Source organism: Globicephala melas, chromosome 9 (assembly GCF_963455315.2).
Source record: "Globicephala melas chromosome 9, mGloMel1.2, whole genome shotgun sequence".
Taxonomy (NCBI): Eukaryota; Metazoa; Chordata; class Mammalia; order Artiodactyla; family Delphinidae; genus Globicephala; species Globicephala melas.
The window spans coordinates 85,196,772-85,218,850 of NC_083322.1; the positions used below are offsets into that span (position 1 = coordinate 85,196,772).

A 22,079-nucleotide genomic window follows, 5' to 3' on the forward strand; every position below is an offset into this window, starting at 1 on the left:
ATTGCATACATAAGAATGACAAACTTTTAGAAGGGGTTCTAGGAACATGCCTCTGGGTATATATCATGCAGAGGAGTATGGTTGTACTAGGCCAGACAGTGATTGTTCTACCTGGCTGAGTTCCTAAAGAAAAAAGTAGTTTTTCATACTTATACCGTATTGCAAATTTGAAATTAATTTTAATCATACCAAATGCATAAATGCTTTAATTTTTTTTAAATTATAGCTTAGACTAAAGACCCCTTTGCAAACCACCTTCAATTCCAATGTCCTCCCTCTCCCCAGAGGTAACAAGGAGAGTTGGCTGAATCCAAACTCGAATTTCATTCTGTGCATTACCAATTTGCAATGTTTACTGAAGCATAGCTCTGCCAGGTTTCTTTTGTTTATTGATTGGGAAGAGTTGGAAGTGAGAATAGGAGTGAGGGAAATTGGGGGTACTTGGAGAGCTCAGAGTCCCCTGAATTCCCAAATGCGTGACAGCCTGCGTGACTCCTTGGAGTGGTCCCTCCCCCACATTAGATAGAGGGCTTCTTGCTGAAGGCACTGTTGTCTTCTTTCCTGAGGGAGTAATCTTTCAAAAAAAATTTTAATACAGTTTTTAAAGGTGACTTTCCATTTACAGTCATTACAAACTATTGGCTATACTGCCCATGTTACACAGTACATCCTTGGGTCTATCTTATACCCAATAGTTTGTACCTCCTGCTCTCCCACCCCTATATGCCCCTCCTCCCTCCCCACTGGTAATCACTAGTTTGTTCTCTATGTCTGTGAGTCTGCTTCTTTTTGTTATATTCACTATTTTGTTGTATTTTCTCGATTCCACATAAAAGTGATACCATTTAGTATTTATCTTTCTCTGTCTGGCTTGTTTCACTTAGCATAATGCCCTCCAAGTCCATCCATGTTACTGCAAATGACAAAATTTCATTCTTTTTTATGGCTGAGTAGTATTCCATTGTATATATATACCACATCTTCTTTATCCATTCATCTGTTGATGGACACTTAGCTTGCTTCCATATCTTGGCAATTGTAAATAATGCCACCATGAACGTTGGGGTGCATGTATCTTGACAACTACATGTAAAAGAATGAAATTAGAACATTCTCTATCAAATGGATTAAAGACCTAAATGTAAGATTGGATACTATAAAACTTGTAGAGGAAAACATAGTCAGAACACTCTGACATAAATAGCAGCAATATTTTTTTGAATTTGTCTCCTAAAGTAGAGGAAATAAAAGCAAAAATAAACAAATGGGACCTAATTAAACTTAAGTTTTGCACAGCAAAGGAAACCATTGAGGGCTTCCCTGATGACGCAGTGGTTAAGAATCCGCCTGCCAATGCAGGGGACACGGGTTTGAACCCCAGTCCGGGAAGATCCCACATGCCGCAGAGCAAATAGGCCCAGGCGCCACGACTACTGAGTCTGCGCTCTAGAGCCCATGCTCCGCAACAAGAGAAGCCACCACAATGAGAAGCCCGTGCACCGCAACGAAGAGTAGACCCAGCTCGCCACAACTAGAGAAAGCCCATGTGCAGCAACGAAGACCCAACGCAGCCAAAAATAAATACATTAAAAAAAAAAGAAACCATTGGAAAAAGACAACCTACTGAATGGGAGAAAATATTTGCAAATGATATGACCAGTAAAGGATTAATATCCAACATATATAAACAGCTCATACCACTCAACATCAACAGAACAAACTACCCAATCAAAAAATGGGGAGAAGACTTGAATAGACATTTTTCCAAAGAGGAAATGCAAATGGCTGGCCAACAGGCACGTGAAAAGATGCTCAGCATCACTAATCATCTGGGAAATGCAAATCAAAACCAAATAAGATATCACCTCACACCTGTCAGAACGGCTATCATCCAAAAGAACAGAAACAACAAATGTTGGCGAGGGTGTGGAGAAAAGGGAACCCTTGTGCACTGTTGATGGGAATGTAAACTGGTGCAGCCACTGTGGAAAACAGTATGGAGATTTTTCAAAAAACTAAAAATAGAACTATCATATGGCCCAGGAATTCCACTCCTGGGTATATATCTGAAAAAAACAAAAACACTCATTCTGAGGGAGTGATCTTAATTCTCCTTTACGCTCCTCCATCCCACTTCTCAGCATCCCCAGATCTGTAACCAGGGCAAGACGTGCCCTCTGGTCAATTATAAAGTCAAACTGGCAGAGAAGTCTTTATACAACTTTGCTAATTTATATCAGCAGAAAGCTGGGGGATATGCATAAAGACAGATTTTGAGGTTTTGCTTGACTAAAGAAGAAAAAACAGAATTTCATATGTGACCGAGTTCATTGATATAGGTATATTTACCAGAAATTCTGAATTCAATGGGCTAGTTTGGGCAGATGTGTTTGGTTCCAGTAGTTTGATTATTTAACACCTACCTAAAGCAGAAACTAACACACCATTGTAAAGCAATTATACTCCAATAAAGATGTTAAAAAAAAACACCTACCTAGCTTCAACAGCAGCTTGTATTAACTAAAGTTGAGAAGCCAAAAATGTCTTGGAATTAAAAGATTTATGAAGACAGAAATGTTAGAGTGGAGTTTGCTGTCATTCATTTAAAAGGTATTTATTGAGAGTATATGATGTGGTCTTCAAGGAAGACCAAAACAGACAAGACCCCTATACTCAGGGAGTTTATATTTAATCAGAAGAGATGAATAAATAAACAATATATGATAAATGCCATGAAAAATTAAGCAGGGTAAGGAGAGATAAGGAGTATCAGAGGAAAGGTGCTATTTTATACAGGTGGTCTGGGCAGACCTCTCTGTGGAGGTGACATTGGAACAGAGATTTGAAGATACAGGAGGACAAGCCAGGCAGATATCCGGGAGAAGTATGCTCCAGGCAAAGGGAGCATCAGGTGCAAAGGTGCTTGGCACGTTCTAGGGTCAGCAAGGAGGCTGGAAAAGCAGACAGTCTCGGGTGAGAGGGGTTTAGGAGATGAGGTCAGAGAGAGCTTGGGGAGTTGGGGTTACATAAGAAATGCGGGTGGGGCTGCCAGATCATCTAGACCTTGTGAGTCATGGTGAGGATTTTGCCTTTTACTCAGAGTAGGTAAGAGCCATAAGGGTTTTGATTACAGAAGGTACATGATTTCATCCAGTTTTAAAAGCGGAGAATAGACTGTTGAGAGACAAGATTGAAGCATGAACACCAGTTTGATGGTATTTGCAATAACCTTGGAGAGTGACGGTGGTTGCAGTGGACTGGATCTTTAAGATAAAGGGGTGGACAGTGGAAAGATTTAGAGTTATAGCAGAAAAGTACGGGATTTTAGCCTGAGCAACTTGAAGGACGGAGCCACTGTTGACTGAGATGGGGAAGAACTGCGCGGGGGAGCTGTCTGGAAAGTGTGTGGGCGGGCGGGTAAGGGGTGGGGACCCGCAGTTTTGAATCTTCTCAGTTCAAATATCTATAAGACATCCAAGTGGATGGCATTTGGATGTTAGTGTGATGTTCAGGGAAGACCTCTAGGTCGCTAGAATATAGATGGTAATGAATCTGTGGGACTAGATGAAATAACCTAGTAAATAGGTGTACGTGGGGCAAACGCTTTCACAGAAGGGGTTGGAGATAGGGAGGAACCAGCACAGTCGTATCCCATCCACCCACCTTGTAAATGTGTCATTTGAGAAGTCCCAGGGTTGCTTCCTTATGAAGAGGGCAGAGATTTCTTCCTACTGGAACAGGTACTTTCTCTGGATTATTTGAGATTTGGATGTGCTTTTCCTTGCTTCTCTCAGCCACACTATTTTGTTGGGTTACTAGATGTCTTAGAAGCCATTATGTTACTCTACTATGGATTTCTGCAAATCATTGCTTTTGACTTAAGCAGTCACTTCACAGTGAAGGGAGGGAGCGATGACATACTGAAGCCTCAGATAGTGCATCTTCTGGGAGACACCAGCTTGTGAGGGTGGAGGGTTGTCACGCACGATACAGTGTGTGCATGTGCGTGTGTGTGTATGTGTGTACGTGTGCATATAGCAAAAGAAATATGAACTAGGCCATAGACCAAAAAACATTCTTTGTTAACAGTGTAATGCCCAAGTTTGAGGAATCATGTATGGACATTTTAAATCATTAGAGCACTAGTTTGCTATGATTATAAACCTTTAGTTACGCAGAGACTGGTTTTACTCCTTTTCTCTATTTTTAAGACATTAATGATCTTAAAACTTGCTTCTTTCACAAACATTCTCCAATAGCTATCCAAATTAGAGGTAACCTAAGTCTTGTATTTCTAATAGCTTTCAAAGAGCTTACACTGGAATGGCTATCAATAAATATGACTCGGAATTTTCACTTATGTTGGGTCCAGCTGCAGGTAGAAATGAGAGTAGTTCTCTGCGTATGGGTAGGTTCCCCTTGTGGTGTGCTGATGCATGTACATGCACACACACACACACACACACACACACGAATACCCCACATGTACATATATAATATACATTCATGCTTATATATGGTATTTGTAACACATCTGCTATAGCACACAAGGAAACCTGCCCACTGAAATAAAATAGACATGTAGCTCTTACATGTAGTCAAAAGTCAATACAACAAAAATCACACTTGGCCAATAGCTAACTTATTTTAAGCAATGTTATATAAAATAGATTGTCATAAAATAGAACTTCAGGCGGTTTAATTCCCTATAACAAATTCTGTGCTGTTAGTGCACCTGTGTCCCAGGGGTAAACCAAAATTAAAACCATGATCTAGATAACTGGTGATCAGCATCTTCCTAGGCTTCACACAGTAACGCAAAATGATCTTTATTATTTTTTTATTTTGATGTAATCCAACTTATCTATTTTCACTTTTGTGTCTTGTGGTTTTGGTGTCAAATCCTAGAAATCATTGCCAAACCCAACATCATGAAGCTTTTGTTTTTTGGGGTTTTTTTTGTGGCTGTGTGTGGGCTTTCTCTAGTTGAGGCGGGCGGGGGCTACTCTTCGTTTCGGTGCACAGGCTTCTCATCGCGGTGGCTTCTCTTGTTGCGGAGCACAGGCTCTAGGGCGCAGTCTTCAGTAGTTGTGGCTTGCGTGCTCTAGAGCGCAGGCTCACTCAGTAGTTGTGGTGCACGGGCTTATTGCTCCTCAGCATGTGGGATCTTCCCGGACCAGGGCTCGAACTTGTGTCCGCTGCATTGGCAGGCGGATTCTTAACCACTGTACCACCAGGGAAGCCCGATCTTTATTATTTTATTAGCCATTTTCAGAATGAAATCTGCACTGTAATGCTTAGAATATATATTCTTCTTTTGAAAGCAAAAAATCACATTTTAAAATAGACAGCTTTTTTGTTTTAGCCCCTTAAAATAGCTATTACATTTATCTTTATTATCTTAATCCAATAAATATTTATCATTTGCCTACTATGTGTATAGCATGTGTGACGTGCTTATTAAATTATTTTGAATAAGATCTTTTCCAAATAATAACTTTCTAAACTCTCAAAATATAAGTTTAATCTCTAGCATTCAAGATTTCCTCTGAGTGGGACTTCCCTGGTGGCGCAGTGGTTGGGAGTCTGCCTGCCAATGCAGTGGACACAAGTTCGAGCCCTGGTCCGGGAAGATCCCACATGCTGTGGAGCAACTAAGCCCGTGTGCCACAACTGCTGAGTCTGTGCTCTAGAGCCCACAAGCTACAACTACTGAGCCTGCACATTGCAGCTACTGAAGCCCACACGCCTAGAGCCTGTGCTCTGCAACAAGAGAAGCCACCGCAATGAGAAGCCTGTGCACCGCAACCAAGAGTAGCCCCTGCTCGCCTCAACTAGAGAGAGCCCGTGTGCAGCAACGAAGACCCAACGCAGCCAAAAATACATAAATAAATTAATTAATTTAAAAAAAGATTTTCTCTGAGTGATTAAGGATGACACTGTTTAAGATGAATTGCTTCTCTATTCCAAAAGCCCTCATACAAAAGTTCAGCATATTTGGAATCATATAGAATCTGAAAACTTGCTCACTTTCTATCTCTGGAAATTGGTTTTCTCATCTTCTACAAGAGGCAAGTAATTTGTGCTTATGTTGTGAAAGTTTATCAGAGAAGGGGCCACAAAACTATTTGCCTACATTTATTTCCCATTCAGTAATGAGTATCATAAGTTTTTTCAGTTAATCCAAGTAACCTGTTTTAATTTTTGTTTAGCGATTCTGCTTCTGAATACTCATAATGATAAGCAGCTGTCCCTTGCCGAGTGCCAACCATGTGCTGGACACTTTCCTAGGAGCATTTCCAATGATATCTCTGTTGCTGAGGGTAGTGCCACAATAAGGAGGTAAAGACTTTACACCACTAAAGTCTTCCTTGAGGAAAACAAAGAAACAAACAATCTCTGTTATCTACAAACTCTGTATCATGTGTGGGCCATTATCCATTTTCAGCTTTCCTGGCTTTCTTGGTGTTTTTCTCATGAAATGGACTAATTTTCTCTGATAAATAACCTGTGGAAATTCCATGGTAAAGTACATACATTGTAAACCTCAGTATCACCCCTGCTCTGATTTTCTGTGTGAATCTACAAAGTGGAAGATGATTCCAATTAAATCGTAATTTAAGGTGAAACATCTCTTTTGTATCTTAACAAAAACAATTACATGATATTCTGTTGATGGAAGATTTTTTTTTAAAAGAATTTATTTTCAAGGGTGTTAATGTCCCTACTTAACCTAGTGGTTAAAAATTATTTATTTTCTGTAGCTAAGTCAGAATTTATAACAATTCTGGCAGAAAAGGCAGGCAAGTTTCTGTTCTCTCCAAACACTGTTTTACTTCCATGGTTACATGGCAGGATTCACCAGGAAAACATTCCCCTTAACTACAAAGCATTTTGTAAGTTCTTTGGGAGCCAAAAGATTTCTCATGTAAACACCAAAGTTCTTATTTTCATTATATAAAATTTCATTATATAAAATAATTCCTTAAAAATGCAAATATCATTTATAAATGAATGGTGCTGCCGATGGTGACTTTTAAAATTTCTATCCTATAACAAGTAAAATTTTTGTCTTTATCTGATCAAGCAAATGATTAAAAATCTAGAGCGGCTTATGGGTATATCATGGGTAGTTATGGAAGTTGAATGGTTACATAAGTTACAGTCTTTATGGTATGGTATTTATGGGGTTGGTGTTTAACAGGCTGAACCGCTATAGTAGAGGTTCTTGAACTGTGTCCCCAGCGACCCTAAGGTTCTGTAGACATATTTCATGAAGGTTAAAGGAAGTGGGATAGGGGGAGATGCCTGGAGAATGTATGCTGCATGAAGCACTGTTCACCTCGAATAGTTCTGCTTTTATATCTTGGATTTTGAGGCTTCATCTTCAATTTCACTTAAAAGATTTTGTTCTGTTTTCAAAAAATATTTGAAAATCACTGCCTCCCCATTGCATATCCCTTGCTCAGTCAGCAAAAATAAAACTGAAATAGATGTACAATGGCTCTAACGTGTTATGATATTTCTTTTTAGAATTTTATTTTATTTTATTAATTTATTTATTTTTGGCCGCGTTGGGTCCTTGTTGGTGCGCGCAGGCTTTCTCTAGTTGCAGCGAGCGGGGGCTACTCTTCATTGCGGTGCGTGGGCTTCTCATTGCAGTGGCTCCTCTTGTTATGGAGAACGGGCTCTAGGCACGCGGGCTTTAGTAGTTGTGGCACGAGGGCTCAGTAGTTGTGGCTCATGGGCTCTACAGCGCAGGCTCAGTAGTTGTGGCACACGGGCTTAGTTGCTCTGTGCCATGTGGGATCTTCCTGGACCAGGGCTCGGACCCGTATTCCCTGCATTGGCAGGCGGATTCTTAACCACTGAGCCACCAGGGAAGTCCCAGATATTTCTAACTTTAAACATTTAAGTATCTGAGAATTTAGGTGGACTTGATGCGGAAAATGCATTCAGAAACTCAGAAGAAATTTCTCCTCTTTAAGTGTGCCGTGTAAAGTAGTGATTCAGTAGTGTGATTCTTCTGGTGGAGGACGTTACTAATTACTATGTACATCTATTCCTTTGCAAGTGGCATGGCTACACATGTTACAGTGCACTAAGAGTTGGCAAGGAATATCAAGAAGAATAGCAAAGGCTTCGTGCTTTCAAAGTTCCTAAAGCTACTATAGATTAGCTTAAAAAACAGGGAAGAAATAATAAGTGGCATATGGTACAAGCACTATGCAGGGAAGTTACAGCAACAGAAGTGTTCCCATTTTGTCAAGGAAGTGGCATGCTTTAAGAAGGTGGGGTCTGAGCTGTCCTGGAAAAACTGCATAGAGTTCTGAAGCACTGAAGTGTGGAAAGCACTCCTAGGCTGTGTAGAGGATGAGCAAAAGCAGGTTGGAAAATCAGGAGCTAGTTAGGAAAACAATGATAGGTCTAATGTGGCTGGAGCATAAGGTATATATAGCAGAGAACAGTAAAAAAAATTTAAAGAGAAGAAAGAAATGGGTGATCAGATTGTAGAGGGATTTGACTATAAGTTCAAGCAAGTGATATTTAATCCTTATGTTAATGCAAGAAAAAAATCAAATCTAAGTGCCTACAATCTCCCCCAGCCACCTATTGATTGTTCAGTTCTGTGCCTTGGACCTGAGGTGATGATGGGATACTGGGTGGGGAGGAAAACTGGAAGGAACTCTAAAGACTGTTTTATAAAATAATGAAATGGCCAAAGATATCAAGGAGAAGAGGGGTGTAGATAGAAAGGGGGAAAAACCTGCCTGGGGATGGGAAAAAATGTTTCCGGGGAAGTTTTTAAAGAGGGGGTCAAGTTGGGTGTGTGTGGGAGAGGAATCTGCTTTGATGAGGAATTTTAGGAAGTTTTGCCGCATGATGCGCTGTGGAACTCCCTCCTCTCTTCCTGAAGGAACCTTCAGTATAGTCACGTTGCTTTCCACAGGTTTCTGGAGGCAGATCTGTGTTTCCTTTGGCTGTGCTGAGAAGGGTTTTAGGGTGGAAGAGAGATGGCTCCCTTTTATTCAGTTCACAAACTATCTACACAGAGCATGGGGGTTTCCCCAGCGCCCCAGGGGGACTGGAGCTGTGGTGCTGGTGGTGACAGGAGATGTGAAGGGGAGAGAATGGGGAGCGACCTTCACCTCTGCATCCTTCACTTCTATATCCACCACATCCAACTCTGTTTTACATATTGTGCTGCTGTGTATGATTTTTACTGGAAAAAAAGCGATAAAAGCAGTTTAAAAAGAGGATGAAAATCACGATGGTAGACAGTGAGGTACCCTTGAAGGTGAGAAATGTACTATTAGTGTAAAATGAGGCTCAGAGAACTTACATGGCTTTCTGAAGTCTGTATGGCTAGTACATGCAGAGCAAGGACTGCAACCCATTTTTACTGAACCACTCTTCCACTCCCCGCAACCTCCCACCAATCAGAGATTTTCTTTCCAAACCATTAGTATTTAACATAGTTTGAGCCTGTCCCTTCTTAGATGTAGTCTCTATAGACAGCAAAATTCCTGTCTTCTTAATCTGAGGTTGATGTCTGGTAATGCTTGTACCCCCTTAATTCATATCTCTGATGCCACCCAGGTATACTTGTTTGCCTACACGTAGGTATGCATGGGCTGGGAATATGTAAAGAACATTTGCCTCAGAAGATAATGGACTTGGCATGAGGTTCTAAGCTTCCCATCATCTCCTCTCCATTTCCCCTTATACCAACATACATGCCAGATAGAATAAAGGTTAAAATACGATGACTCAAACTATCAATGTACTAGGAGAAAACACAGGAAACAATTTATGTATCAGAGCACCAAAGGTCTTCTTAAGTAAGACCTAAAATCGTGAAGTTGTAAAAGAAAAGATCAGTAAATTTAAGCACATAAAAAATAAACTGCCACATGGAGAAAAGCCACCTTAAGCAAACTCAAAAGAAATCCAAAATCCGAGAGAAAGAGTTTGCAATGCATATTATACACAAAGGCCTACTTTCTGTATGTATAAAGAGTTTCTATGAATCTCTAAGAAAAACTACACAATAAAAAACAAAGGAAAAAAGGACGTGAACAAAATTTACGAAAAAAAGAAAGTACAAATAGGTCTCTACATTAACCATGCTTCCAGCTTCTGTAAGGTTGATGCTTTAGCATCTGCCCTACACGCCTATGCCAGATACGCCTTGTTCAAAACCACCTGATAATATGCCTGAGTCGCCTTGCCTCCTTCATTGTCCTCCTCGCCCACCTTGACAAGAGTCCTCCGCCTGGGAGGAGGACAACTTTCCAAATGGAAACCAACCAATCCAGAGTCCACACCCTTAGCCATCTCATTTATTAGGTCCTCACACTCTGGTCAACTATACAACTGCCCTCATCATCCCAATGCCAGGTGCCAAACAACTAGGGACATCTCCTATGCCCCAGAGCCTGCTGAAATTATTCAAACTAGCCAATCCTAAGCTGCTTACTCTGCCTCATCCATTCCTTCCCAGGGAAACAACAATAAAGGCTCTTGCCCACTGTTCTGCCCTCTCCCTCTGCCTCCTGACCCACCTGGTGCTTCCCCCCATGACATGGCATGCCTCCTTCTTTTAGGAACTGTGAGTAATAGACTATCATTCCAGTGGCAATTGTCTCCTGACCTGTTGGCCTTCCTATACTTCACATTTTCTATTAATACAGTATATTTTATTTATCTATCTATCTATTTATTTATTGGCTGAACCCCGTGGCTTGTGGGATCTCAGTTCCCCGACCAGGGATTGAACCCGGGCCACAGCAGTGAAAGCACCAGATCCTAACCACTAGACCACCAGGGACTCCCAATACACTATATTTTAAAACAATCTTAAACATATGAAAAGATGCTCCACTCCACTCATTTTAACGTAAAGGTAAATAAAGACTATTATGAGATAACCTTTTCCCCCAACAGAGTGACAAAAGTTGAAAAGTCAGACAGAGCACAGTAAAGAGACATTTATTGTTGAGGGGAACATAAATTATTACAACCTTTATGGAGAGCACCTTAGCAGTAAAAATGTCTTTTTAAATACACAAACTCATGATCTGGTAATTCCACTTCAAAAGTATTGAAAGTAGGATCTCAAAGAGATACTTGTACACTATGTTCATAGCAGCATTATTTATAATAGCCAAGAGGTGGGAGCAACCCAAGTGTCCACTGACAGCTAAACAGATAAACAAAATGTGGTATGTACATACAATGGAATATTATTGTCTTAAAAAGGAGGGAAATCCTGTCACATGGTACAACATGGATGCATCTTGAAGACATTATGCTAAGTAAAATAAGCCAGTCACAAAAGACGATGTATTGTAAACTATGAGGTATCTAAGAGTAGTCAGATTCATAGAAACAAAGTAGAATGTGGTGGCCAGGAGCTGGGAGGAGGGGGAAATGAGAAGGTGTTTAATCGATAGAGAGTTTCAGTTTTGTGAGATGAAAAATTCTGGAAATTGGGTGCAGAACAAGGTGAATATACTTAGCACTACTGAACCGTACATTTAAAAATGGTCAAGGGGCTTCCCTGGTAGCGCAGTGGTTGAGAGTCCGCCTGCCGATGCAGGGGACGCGGGTTCGTGCTCCGGTCTGGGAGGATCCCACATGCCGCGGAGCGGCTGGACCCGTGAGCCATGGCCGCTGAGCCTACGCGTCCGGAGCTTGTGCTCTGCAACGGGAGAGGCCACAGCAGTGAGAGGCCCGCATGCGGCTAAAAAAAAAAAAAGGTCAAGACGGTATATTCTGTGTTATGTCTATTTTTCCACAATTAAAAAATTTTTTTAAAACAAACCCATTGATCCAGCAATCCCACTATTAGGAATTTGTCCTTTCTTTAAATTTTTGAAATTCTTTTAGTTCAGGGGCTGTCTTCTTTACTTTAATATTCCACATTGTACTGGTACAGTTCTTTTTTTGAGGGTTTTCAGTAAACATTTATTGGAGGTAAATTCTACTGACTTAAAATATGCTCATTTTTTAAAATAAGGTGTACTAGTGTTAATATTTGGAACTGGGTAATTTTCTAAAATAATGCCAACATTTAAGATTTTTTATAGAAAATAGTTACACATTTGATTAAATCTAAGACATCATTGAATATATGACACACCATTATTTTATGTTCTATGGAGATAGGAAAAAAATACTGTGAAATTATGACAAAATGCTTTTTTATCACGAATTTTTATTTTACACTCATTGAGTTTTTTAAATTAATTTTTATTGGAGTATAGTTGCTTTACAATGTTGTGTTAGTTTCTCCTGTACAGCAAAGTGTATCAGCTATATGTTTACATATATCCCCTCTTTTTTGGGATAGGAATATGTCCTTTTAATATAATCATTTCAGTGTGAAATGAGGCACGCCTAAGGTTACTAACTCTATCATTGTCTGTAAGAGCAGAAGATCAGAAATAATCCAAATATCTTATAATAGGGATTTGATTAAAGTATGCTCCACCGTGCATTGAAATACCATGGAAACATTAAAAAGAACATAACAGTTGCATGTATATGTGAAAAAAGCAAGTACGTATATTATACTACCACTTGCTTGTCTGTGCGTAGACTTCTGCAAGGCTATATAGGAGACTGTTAATGATGGTTGCCTCTGGGGAAGGGGACAGCGGACTGGGGGATGGGGTGACAGGCTGACTTACTTTTCACTATGTACAATTCTGCACCTTTGAATTTTGTACTCCAGTAAGTCCCCTACATAGGAACCTTCACGTTGCAAACTTTCAAAGATGCGAACGTGCATTCACATGTCCAGTCACATAAGTTAGTTCACATGTCTGGTGTATATTGTCACATGCATGCATCCTCTACAAGTGGTTGTGCTTTTGTGTACTTTACTGTACAGTACTGTATTGAGTACAGTAGTACAGTATCTTTATTTCAAGCCCAGGATGTCCAGAAGCAAGCGTAAAAGCAGTGATATATAGCCAATTGTGTTAGTTGGGTACCTAGGCAAACTTTGTTGGACTTACAAACAAATTGGACTTACGAAGTCGCTCTTGGTACAGAACTCATTTGAATGTAGAGGACTTACTGTACTGCATATTTTATGTATTAGAAAATAGTTAAAAAGAAAAAAATACTAACCTCATGGCTGAAAAAACTTTAATCCCTGGCTCTCTGATATTCTATTCTTTAACTTCCTAGTCTGGCTTGTATCTTACTACTTGACCACTGAGACCCTGATCTTGTTTGCCTAGTGAAGACTGTAATGACTGCTTTGTTTCAGCAGACTTTTCTGGTGTTCACTACTGCTGACTCATTTACTGCTGTTACCTGTAGATGCAGTTGCTGAATAGCCAAATTCCCAACCCTACTCCCCTCTGCTTTATTTCCCCCAAATCTCCCCAACAGATAAGAGTACCATCTCCCCATCCACCTATATAACATAGATTTTAATCAAAAAAGCATTATTTATTTTAATCCTTAAGCTTCCATCTTCAGTGACTAATATATTCAAATAGTTCTTGGGTTACTAAAGGTACTTTGTTTCTCAAGATGTACATTCTCTACTGAGAACCACAAGCTATCAAAAGCCGACTTACTTTCTCTCTCAAGAACTTTCTTTCTCAGAGGAAAAACAGTACCATTAAGTATTTCTCCTAATCCTTATTTTAGAAAGCAACATCTGTTCACAGTGACTATTAAAAAAAAAAAAACAGCATCCGAGTTTAGAGTATTATTTTAAATATTTTTATCAACTTGTTACAATAGTAGCTAAAAAAAACAGTGAAAAATAAAGAGGTAATTAAAACTTTATTAAGTATATAATTAAAATAAACACACGAGCATGCACGCACACACAAACTAGGTTCTCATTATGTCAATAAAGGAATCAAAAAAAAGAAGGGGAAATCAGGAAGCATTAACCACACAGATGAAGGAACACATGCGGCCGAGGGTAGAGCTGCTCCCCGCTGCATTTGCCTCTGGTCCCAAGCCTGGAGTCTGACGTGTGGTGGATGCTCAGGAAGGATTTTCAAAATGAGTAGGAGATAAGCTCAGAGACAGGAGGCAGAAGAACTGCCAAGTCCTCTCTATCCCCAATTTTCAACACTCTCTGACTCCCATTTAACACTGATCATGTGTTCAGATAGCAGAGTTTTTTGTGACAACACCCCCAGATTCCTGGCCAGAATCATCTTGCAGGTGCCAAGGGTGAGGATATCCTAACATGGGGCCTTCTTTTCTCTTATCCTGAGTTCTTGTACAGTGTACGATTTTTACTGATTGAATTTAGGGGTGCTAATCTACTTTGCAAAGTGGAATATGGCTTCTATGCCTGTAATCCTGATATAAATGTATATCCTGATATAAATATATATCCTGATATAAATCTCCAACTTTTGTAAATAGATATGAGCCATGTCAATACACCAAACGTTTAAGTGTATGCCAGGCATGACCCACGGTCTTCTTCCACATGGAAAGATTTTAAAATTTCCACCTTACTGTCAAAGTAAAAAAATAAAATAAGACCCTTTATGGGAAAAATGGAACCTATCTGTATTGTTTAATAAATTATCAGTCTGTTTAAAGTTTCTTGACAGCCAAACAAAATCTTGAAGAATTATTCTTGTGAGCCTGCCTCAGTGTCTGAAGGAAAACATGCCAACAATAACAAGACTTGTGGAAATATTTTAAAAAGAAATTTAGCAGTTTTTAAATGCCTATTCTCTAAGTACAGCTATTAGTGAGGTGTGATAACTAAGAAAGGATAGGGAAACTGAAGAGAAATATTTAAATAGAGAGTTAAAATATTTATCTTTATTTTTTCTTTTAATATACAGTTTACTTAAAAAGTCAATTTGTAAAACCCTAAAATAGCAGTGTTTAAATGTGTGAATGTCAAGTGAAGAATGTCAGGTGAGATGTGTGTCAGGCTAGGAGACAGGAGACTGGGTCCCAGGCCTGGCTCTGCATCTGCCTAGCTGTGCAAACCAGGGCAAGTCTCAATCTTTCAGAACCTTTCAGGTGGAAATAATGATATCTCAAACTTCCTTATGAAATCATTATGAAAATTAAATTATATACTTGAAACTACCTTGACTCCTTGAGGATGGGAATCTTACACTTTCATCTTTGTAACCAGTTACTTGATTAATTAATTCATGTATGAAAGAAATAGAAAACATTTTCAATCTCTGAAAAACATTTTAAATTTCATTACAGATTATTTCAAGAAACTCATCAGTAACTCTATAGAAGATCCAATCTTGAAAATGAAGGAAGCTTTAGTAGCATCAGAAAATCACCAAGTTTTCAGAAATTAATTTAAAATTTTTATTAAAAATTCCAAAAATATATTTAATCTGTTACCAGGCTTAAGAGATCAAAATTAATAAAAAATAAGAAAGTGTCATTTGAACATGTGAATATCCCCCCCCCAAAAAAAGAGATAATATTAAAGGTAGGGAATTAGGTAAACAATGGCAACATCTTTTCATAAATATGCAGTGGTAGACTGTGCTGTTAAATACACGTAAGAAGCAATTTGCATTCCTTTCAGAAAAGCAGTCTGAATACCAAGAACCTGCTATGTCTATATCTTCAGCCCAGGGACTTCCCTGGTAAGCCTGAGATTCACATATTGGACACTCCCCTCAGACCATTGCTTATTCTGAATTCTCTGTCACTTATAGTACCATAATCCAGCCACTTTCCTAAATCAGAAATCCAAACATCAATTTAGACTTTTCCCTCTCCCTCACCCCGTCCCCATCCATTCAGACACTAAATCCAGCATTTTATACTTCCTTACTATCTCTCCTATATGTATTCTATCCTTTTTTCCATGGCCGTTGCTTGGTTCAGTCTCTCTTCACATCTTCTCTTGATCACTGAAATGGTATTCCAGTTGGTGATATGGTGGGAATGGAAAACAGATGAATTTAATAGATATTTAAGAGAGAAAATAAACTGACAGCATACAGGAGGAGAATTAGGTTTGGGAGGAGAGTAATAAATTTAATTCTGAGCATGTTTAGTTGGAGGTAACTTGGGGGTCATCCAGGTGAAGACATTCCAAGTATATGCATGTATAGGTGTGGGCAAAGCTTAAGATAAGAAAAGTAGGTTCATAGTGGACCCCACAGATATGGACAAAATATCCCCTCTCATATCCTACTGCCTCTGAAAAGCTTTCTTCCAGATCATCTCAACCCACGGTGATTGTTCCTTCCATTCAGTTCTAATTACAATTTTGGCACCTCCAGGCTCTCAACGATCCATTGCCTTTTGTTGATATTTAACATGTCAAGTTTCTTATTTCCCAAATTAAGCTTCTAAAGAACAGTACCCTTTTATATGCTTTATGCCTGTGAATGTCCATGCATCTAGCACTGTGCAGCACACAGGACGTGCTCAAAACAAAGGAGGAGCTGAAAGGATAAATTTGAGTAAATTTCAGTCACTTTAATAATAATGGTAATAAACATCTCCTAGCACAGAGCCTGGCACATAGTGGGTGCTAAATTAGTATCTGTTAAACGGATTAAGACTTAATGTCTCCCACTGCTCTTCAAAAACTTCTTGCTATCTCAGTTCTTTTCCCATTGGATGTGAAACTAAAACTTGAACACAAATATATTGATTACACATTTTTAAGGAGTCCAAAAGTTGATAGTTTTATATAGAAGCTGTTTCAGTGAAAAGGTCACATGTCAACAAGCCTAATCCATCTTCATCTACACACCCACAATGCTTGCATACCCCACACTCTACTTTCAACAGAATTTCGTATTCTGTACAGAGTCACACTTTTACTTCCTTAGTGTTTCCCTCCAGTGTTCACACTGTCCCTTGTGCCTCCCAAATGTTCCTGTGCTACCTTTTCTCTACCCCTGGGTTAAGTCAGGTCAAAGACTTAACAATGACTGGCACAAAAATTATTTTCAGGAAATGAAGACAAGGGAGGAGCTGACGCATTCTGGTGAAAATTAAAAGAGCCAAAAGTCTTAGGCAAGATAATTTCATGTTTTGATTTTGGCTCTTGGCATTAAGACAAGGATGACTTTATGGCGCCCACGTTTTGGAAAAGTTCAACATCTGACACACTGACATTTGACAACCAAGGTCACCCTTAGAAATCAGAGCTACTTTACATAACCATGTACAGTTTAAAAGTAGAAATCCTGACTTAGGGAATACCATGAAAGCTATAACTTACATTAAGCCTGAATGTGCAACAGACATGAGCTTTGAACAAAGAGACATATGCTATTTGTTAAAAGAATGATTTTTAAATACTAAATATTTACTGCTTGTCTCTGTGCAAGGTCTTGAGCCAGGTGCTGTGTAGGATATACATAAAATCACACATGACCCTTGCCATGGTATTAGATGAAAACAGTTACATATTGCCCATCAGAGTGTATATCTTGGTATAATCTTTTTGGAAAGCCATTTGAAGGTATCAACTAAAGCTGAATATAAACCTAAACTATGACACAGGAACCCCACTCCTAGGTAAACACCCAAGATAAATGAATTCATAAGTATAAGGCATGCACAAGAATGATCATGGCACCTTATTCATAATCATCCAAACAGGAAACAACCCAAATCTCTAAATCAAATAGAATGGACAAGAAAATTATGATATATTTACACAAAAGAACACTATATAGCAATTTTTAAATATTGAACTAAGGCACACATGGTACTATGAATAAATTTCACAGATTCAGTGTTTACCAAAAGGAGCCAGACACAATGGAAAACATACTGTATGATTCCATTCATATGATTTTTGAAAAGAGGCAAAACTAATACATAATGATAAGTCAGAATAGGTCTAACTTTGGTGGGAGAAATGACTGGGAAGAGTCTCAAGGGACACCACTGGGTTGCAGGAAATATATTTTCATCTGAGTGGGAATATGGCAGGAATGAAGAAGAGATAAATTCAAGAAATACTTAATGGAGATATTTTACCCTCAAACTGGTAAAGAGAATGCAGGAGGAGAATTAGGATTGGGAGAATGATGAATTTAATTCTGAACACGTTGGTTACTGGCATATGTAAAAAAAAAAACTGCTGGACCCTGAGTATTTGCGAGGTTTACTGTGTATATGTTATACCTTAGCAAAAAAAAATTTTTAATAAAAGTTTTCAACGGGACAAGAAAAGTCTGTGGAGTGCCAGCCCTCATAATTAGGCAGCAATGGAAGAGTTGGGGAGCAGGTGTCCAGAATTAACCCACACAGTCCATTGATGTGACTTAGTTCCCAAGCCCCACTTTGAACATTAATCCCAAAGTGTGAATTTAACACAGTGTAGTTCATACCCTGTTAAGTCTTATTGTTTAATGTGATCATATCAGTGAGAAATTAAATTTTCTATGCAAAATATTATGTGATGAGAAGATATTCAATAAATATCTGTTAATGATCTTGTATCGAGTGAAAGGTATAGCCTACAAATGCTGTAAGAGTAGACAGGTTGGAGAAAACACTGTGAACTGACTGCACAGGCAGTTTTTTGAAGGAGGTGGGAACTGAGCCAGATTCTAAGAGGTTAGGAATAGATGCAGGGGTTTCAAAGTGTGGCCTATACAAGTGTTTGATCTGATTTTTTCAGTTGGAGTAGCACAGTCTTTCAAGAGGCAACGTAAGTAGGAAGATTGTGGACAGCCACGACCTTGTATCATGCTTTGTGAATGTGTGCCAGTTTCCTAGCCATCTGAGTATGGGAGAGTCCATGCTAAGGGGAGTAACATAAGCAGAAGATCATGAAGACCTAAGTAAATTATTAGATTACAAAAATAGTTTGGGCCCAAATCGCAGAGTGCCATAAATACTGAACACATTCTGTAGGCAATATTAGATGACAGCATGACATCCATGTTTTACAACTCAATAGTGCTGGACCAACTCTGTGACTACCATTAACAACAATAAATGCTATAAGCAGCATCTTGTTCTTTCAGTGTGATGCCAAGCACCTGGGCCTTTGGAAGTGGATTTCTGACAGCTTTCTTTCAGAACTCTTGCTATTCTGCAGATTCAGCTTCTGTTTAGGCAACTGAAGGAGGATAGCTTTTATATAGTACGTTAAAAAAATTCTAAGACTCGTGAATCTTAGAGGAATGTTAAAAGAGTTAGAAAAAAAAGCTATAGATGCCAATACGAACAATCTCAGGGGTGTTTATTATGGAAACAAAGTTGTTTGAAGCCAATAATTCATTCTGCAAGATTTTGCTGGCTAAAGGAAGAATTCTCCAGCAGTAAAATTACTGGTGTAATTACTACTCAAAATGGGAGGACCATTCTTTCACCGTATAATCTAAGTTATCTAGTTTATTAGGGGCTGGTCATATTCAATGATTAATAGCTATAATTTGTGCATACGTTGAGTATTGAGAGATTCTTGAAATATTTAATGAATTGTTACATTGAAGATCAATATGCAAGAGAAGTTGTTCTAAGTTCTCCTTTGACTTTGTAAGTCAAATCTTCCATGTTTCTTTATCTGTGGCTTAAAAAATTTGACTATAATTTTTATTGTTAGCATAACCTTTGGTAGAAATAAACTGTACCTTTATTTGATATAATTATTAAAGATAGTGGTATAAAAGTAGAAATACTATTGCAAAGCTGGATATATGATGGATTTTAACAGAAATAGAGAATGCTGATCATTTGAAAATATTAATACTAGAGATATGAGCTCATCGTTCTAAATATATCAAGATACGTATAGAAATAGATATAAATTTGTGTGGATAAATATATTTATGCACCTATTTCCCAGCTCTGAGAGCGCTGAGAAGCAATGACAGACCAATAGCAATGAACACAGCCAGCACTGAGATCTTAGTTTTCAAATATCATTCTCCACTAAAATAGGAACCAAGGATCCTTTGAGAAATGGCTGATCCTAGAGTTGGAGCAAAGAAAATGCAAGATGAATCTGGACCATATTCTATGACAGAAAGTTAAAAGGTACACAAAGAATCATAGGAGCATGTCAAAAGTAAGCCTTCCTGAAAGGGTGTACACTGGCCAAATCTGGGACAATTGAAGCATCAGAATGAATAATGGCAATAATGGATTATAGCTCACTGAGTAGAATAAGAACTCATGAGTCCACCCTGATGGATGGATGGATGGATGGATAGACAGATAGAAAGAAAAGAAGAGAAAGTTCTACCTTATAGTAGGAAGACAACTAATAAATGTAGAAAAAATGATGGAATGAGAAAATTGCCATTTGGCAACCATTGTAATCATAATTAATTTGGGCAAGAATCATCAAGAGATGTAAAACTAGTAGGTGAAAATTTTAGAAGGAATAGGATACTCAAATAGCCTCAGAGTATCTCCTCGTAGGTGCTTATCAATTTCAAGAAGAAAAGTAATAACTTTATAGGAGAGAAAGCTAGAAGTCACCACCTTAACCAAGTGATCAATGCTGAAAACATGAGTAATGGGACAAACTGATATCATGTGTCCCGGATATGAGGTTTATATGTATATATAAAACAAAAGCTCAGACTTCCCCGGCGGCGCAGTGGTTGAGAGTCCGCCTGCCGATGCAGGGGACACGAGTTCGTGCCCCAGTCTGGGAGGATCCCACATGCCGCGGAGCAGCTGGGCCCGTGAGCCATGGCCGCTGAGCCTGCGCATCCGGAGCCTGTGCTCCGCAACGGGAGAGGCCACAACAGTGAGAGGCCCACGTACCGCAAAAAAAAAAAAAAAAAAAAAAAAGCTCAACAATAGTTGTAGCAATTGTTTAAAATATTTACACCAAGAAAATATTTGGGCGAGGATTTAGTATTGCTTCTTGGTTTTAAGTAAAATCTGATTTTGCCCAAAGACTTTTTTAAGCTTATTTTTATTATGACTATCAAGTTTCTTAGATGTTTTATTCAGTTATATTCACATAAGGTTAAGAGTCCAGAATTCAAATGTCCCCTAAATCATTTTCTAAAGTACAGCTCTCAAGCGTGACAGATTGCATATGTGGTCAGTTACTGTTAAAGAAAAACTCTCCTCATATATGGGTATTTCCTAAATGTTCCTCATTTTTTAAAAAGTCAGACAAAAATCTAACAAAAATCAGATTCCCCTTTTTGCTTCTCTGCTAATAGGAAACAGCATGTTTCTGTGCTGTACTGCAGTAACTACATTTGGTTAGGTAAATGTATATTCTCTCTATCATTATGTGACAAGATATTTTATCTTCATTTTATGGATGTAAATGTAATGTATCCAGTAATGAAAGAAATCATTTACCAACATACAGAATATACTTAAGTGGCTGCATATATGCAAATATTTATTATGCCTTAAAAGTATCAGAACCTACACTGCTGCATTAGTCCAGGAGTATACCATAGGCTTTTGGAAGAGAATGTAGGGGCTGTTTTATTTTAAAGTGCTTCAAACAGTACATATTGCCTACAGGTTACAAATAATAAATTATTTTTATAATGATATTAACTTCATCTGAATTTTTAAGTGGATAGTGAGACAAGTCTTACTGTAGTAATATATAAATATATATGTACCTCATGCAGACAAATGAAAGCTGGAGTTGTAGATACATCAACGAATCGCTCATCTCGGATGTTAATCGTGGGTGCTACAGCATAAATGGGGTCTTCTTGATCCTTTTCACCTTTCTCCTCTTCCTCTTCTTGTTCTGTGTCTGTGGTACTGTCTTCCATTTTTCACAATTCTAAAATAAAATCATTCCATATTCAGCTATTTAGGGATGTCTTCAGTTATGGTAAAATTAATGGAAAATAATAAAAGCAAGCAAAGCAACTAGAGTAATCTATTCAATGAAATTATAGGTCAGAAAAGTTAGCTACAGTCACATTATTATAAAAGACTGCCTTTTTGTAAAGATACTCTCCAATGATGCATTCAAAGCAATAATTCTAATTTTAAAGAGACTATTACTGTATTAATTGGAAAAAATTATGTAACTAGAATATAAGCTCCATGAAGGCAGAAAAGAAACCTAATTTTATTTATGGAGCATTGTAGTAGGCACTCAATTACTATTCATGGATTGG

At 38.5% G+C, this 22,079-nt stretch overlaps 1 protein-coding gene across 1 annotated transcript in view; it reads right to left on the reverse strand.

Annotated features, from left to right (window-relative positions):
* The window catches only part of CCDC146 (coiled-coil domain containing 146), a 109,168-nt gene extending 87,443 nt beyond the window's left edge, over positions 1–21,725 (reverse strand). The window contains exon 1 of the mRNA XM_030834303.2: positions 21,567–21,725. Coding sequence (XP_030690163.1) covers positions 21,567–21,725 — 159 coding nt within the window. The remainder of the gene's footprint in view (positions 1–21,566) is intronic.
* Between the last annotated feature and the right edge of the window lie 354 nt (positions 21,726–22,079).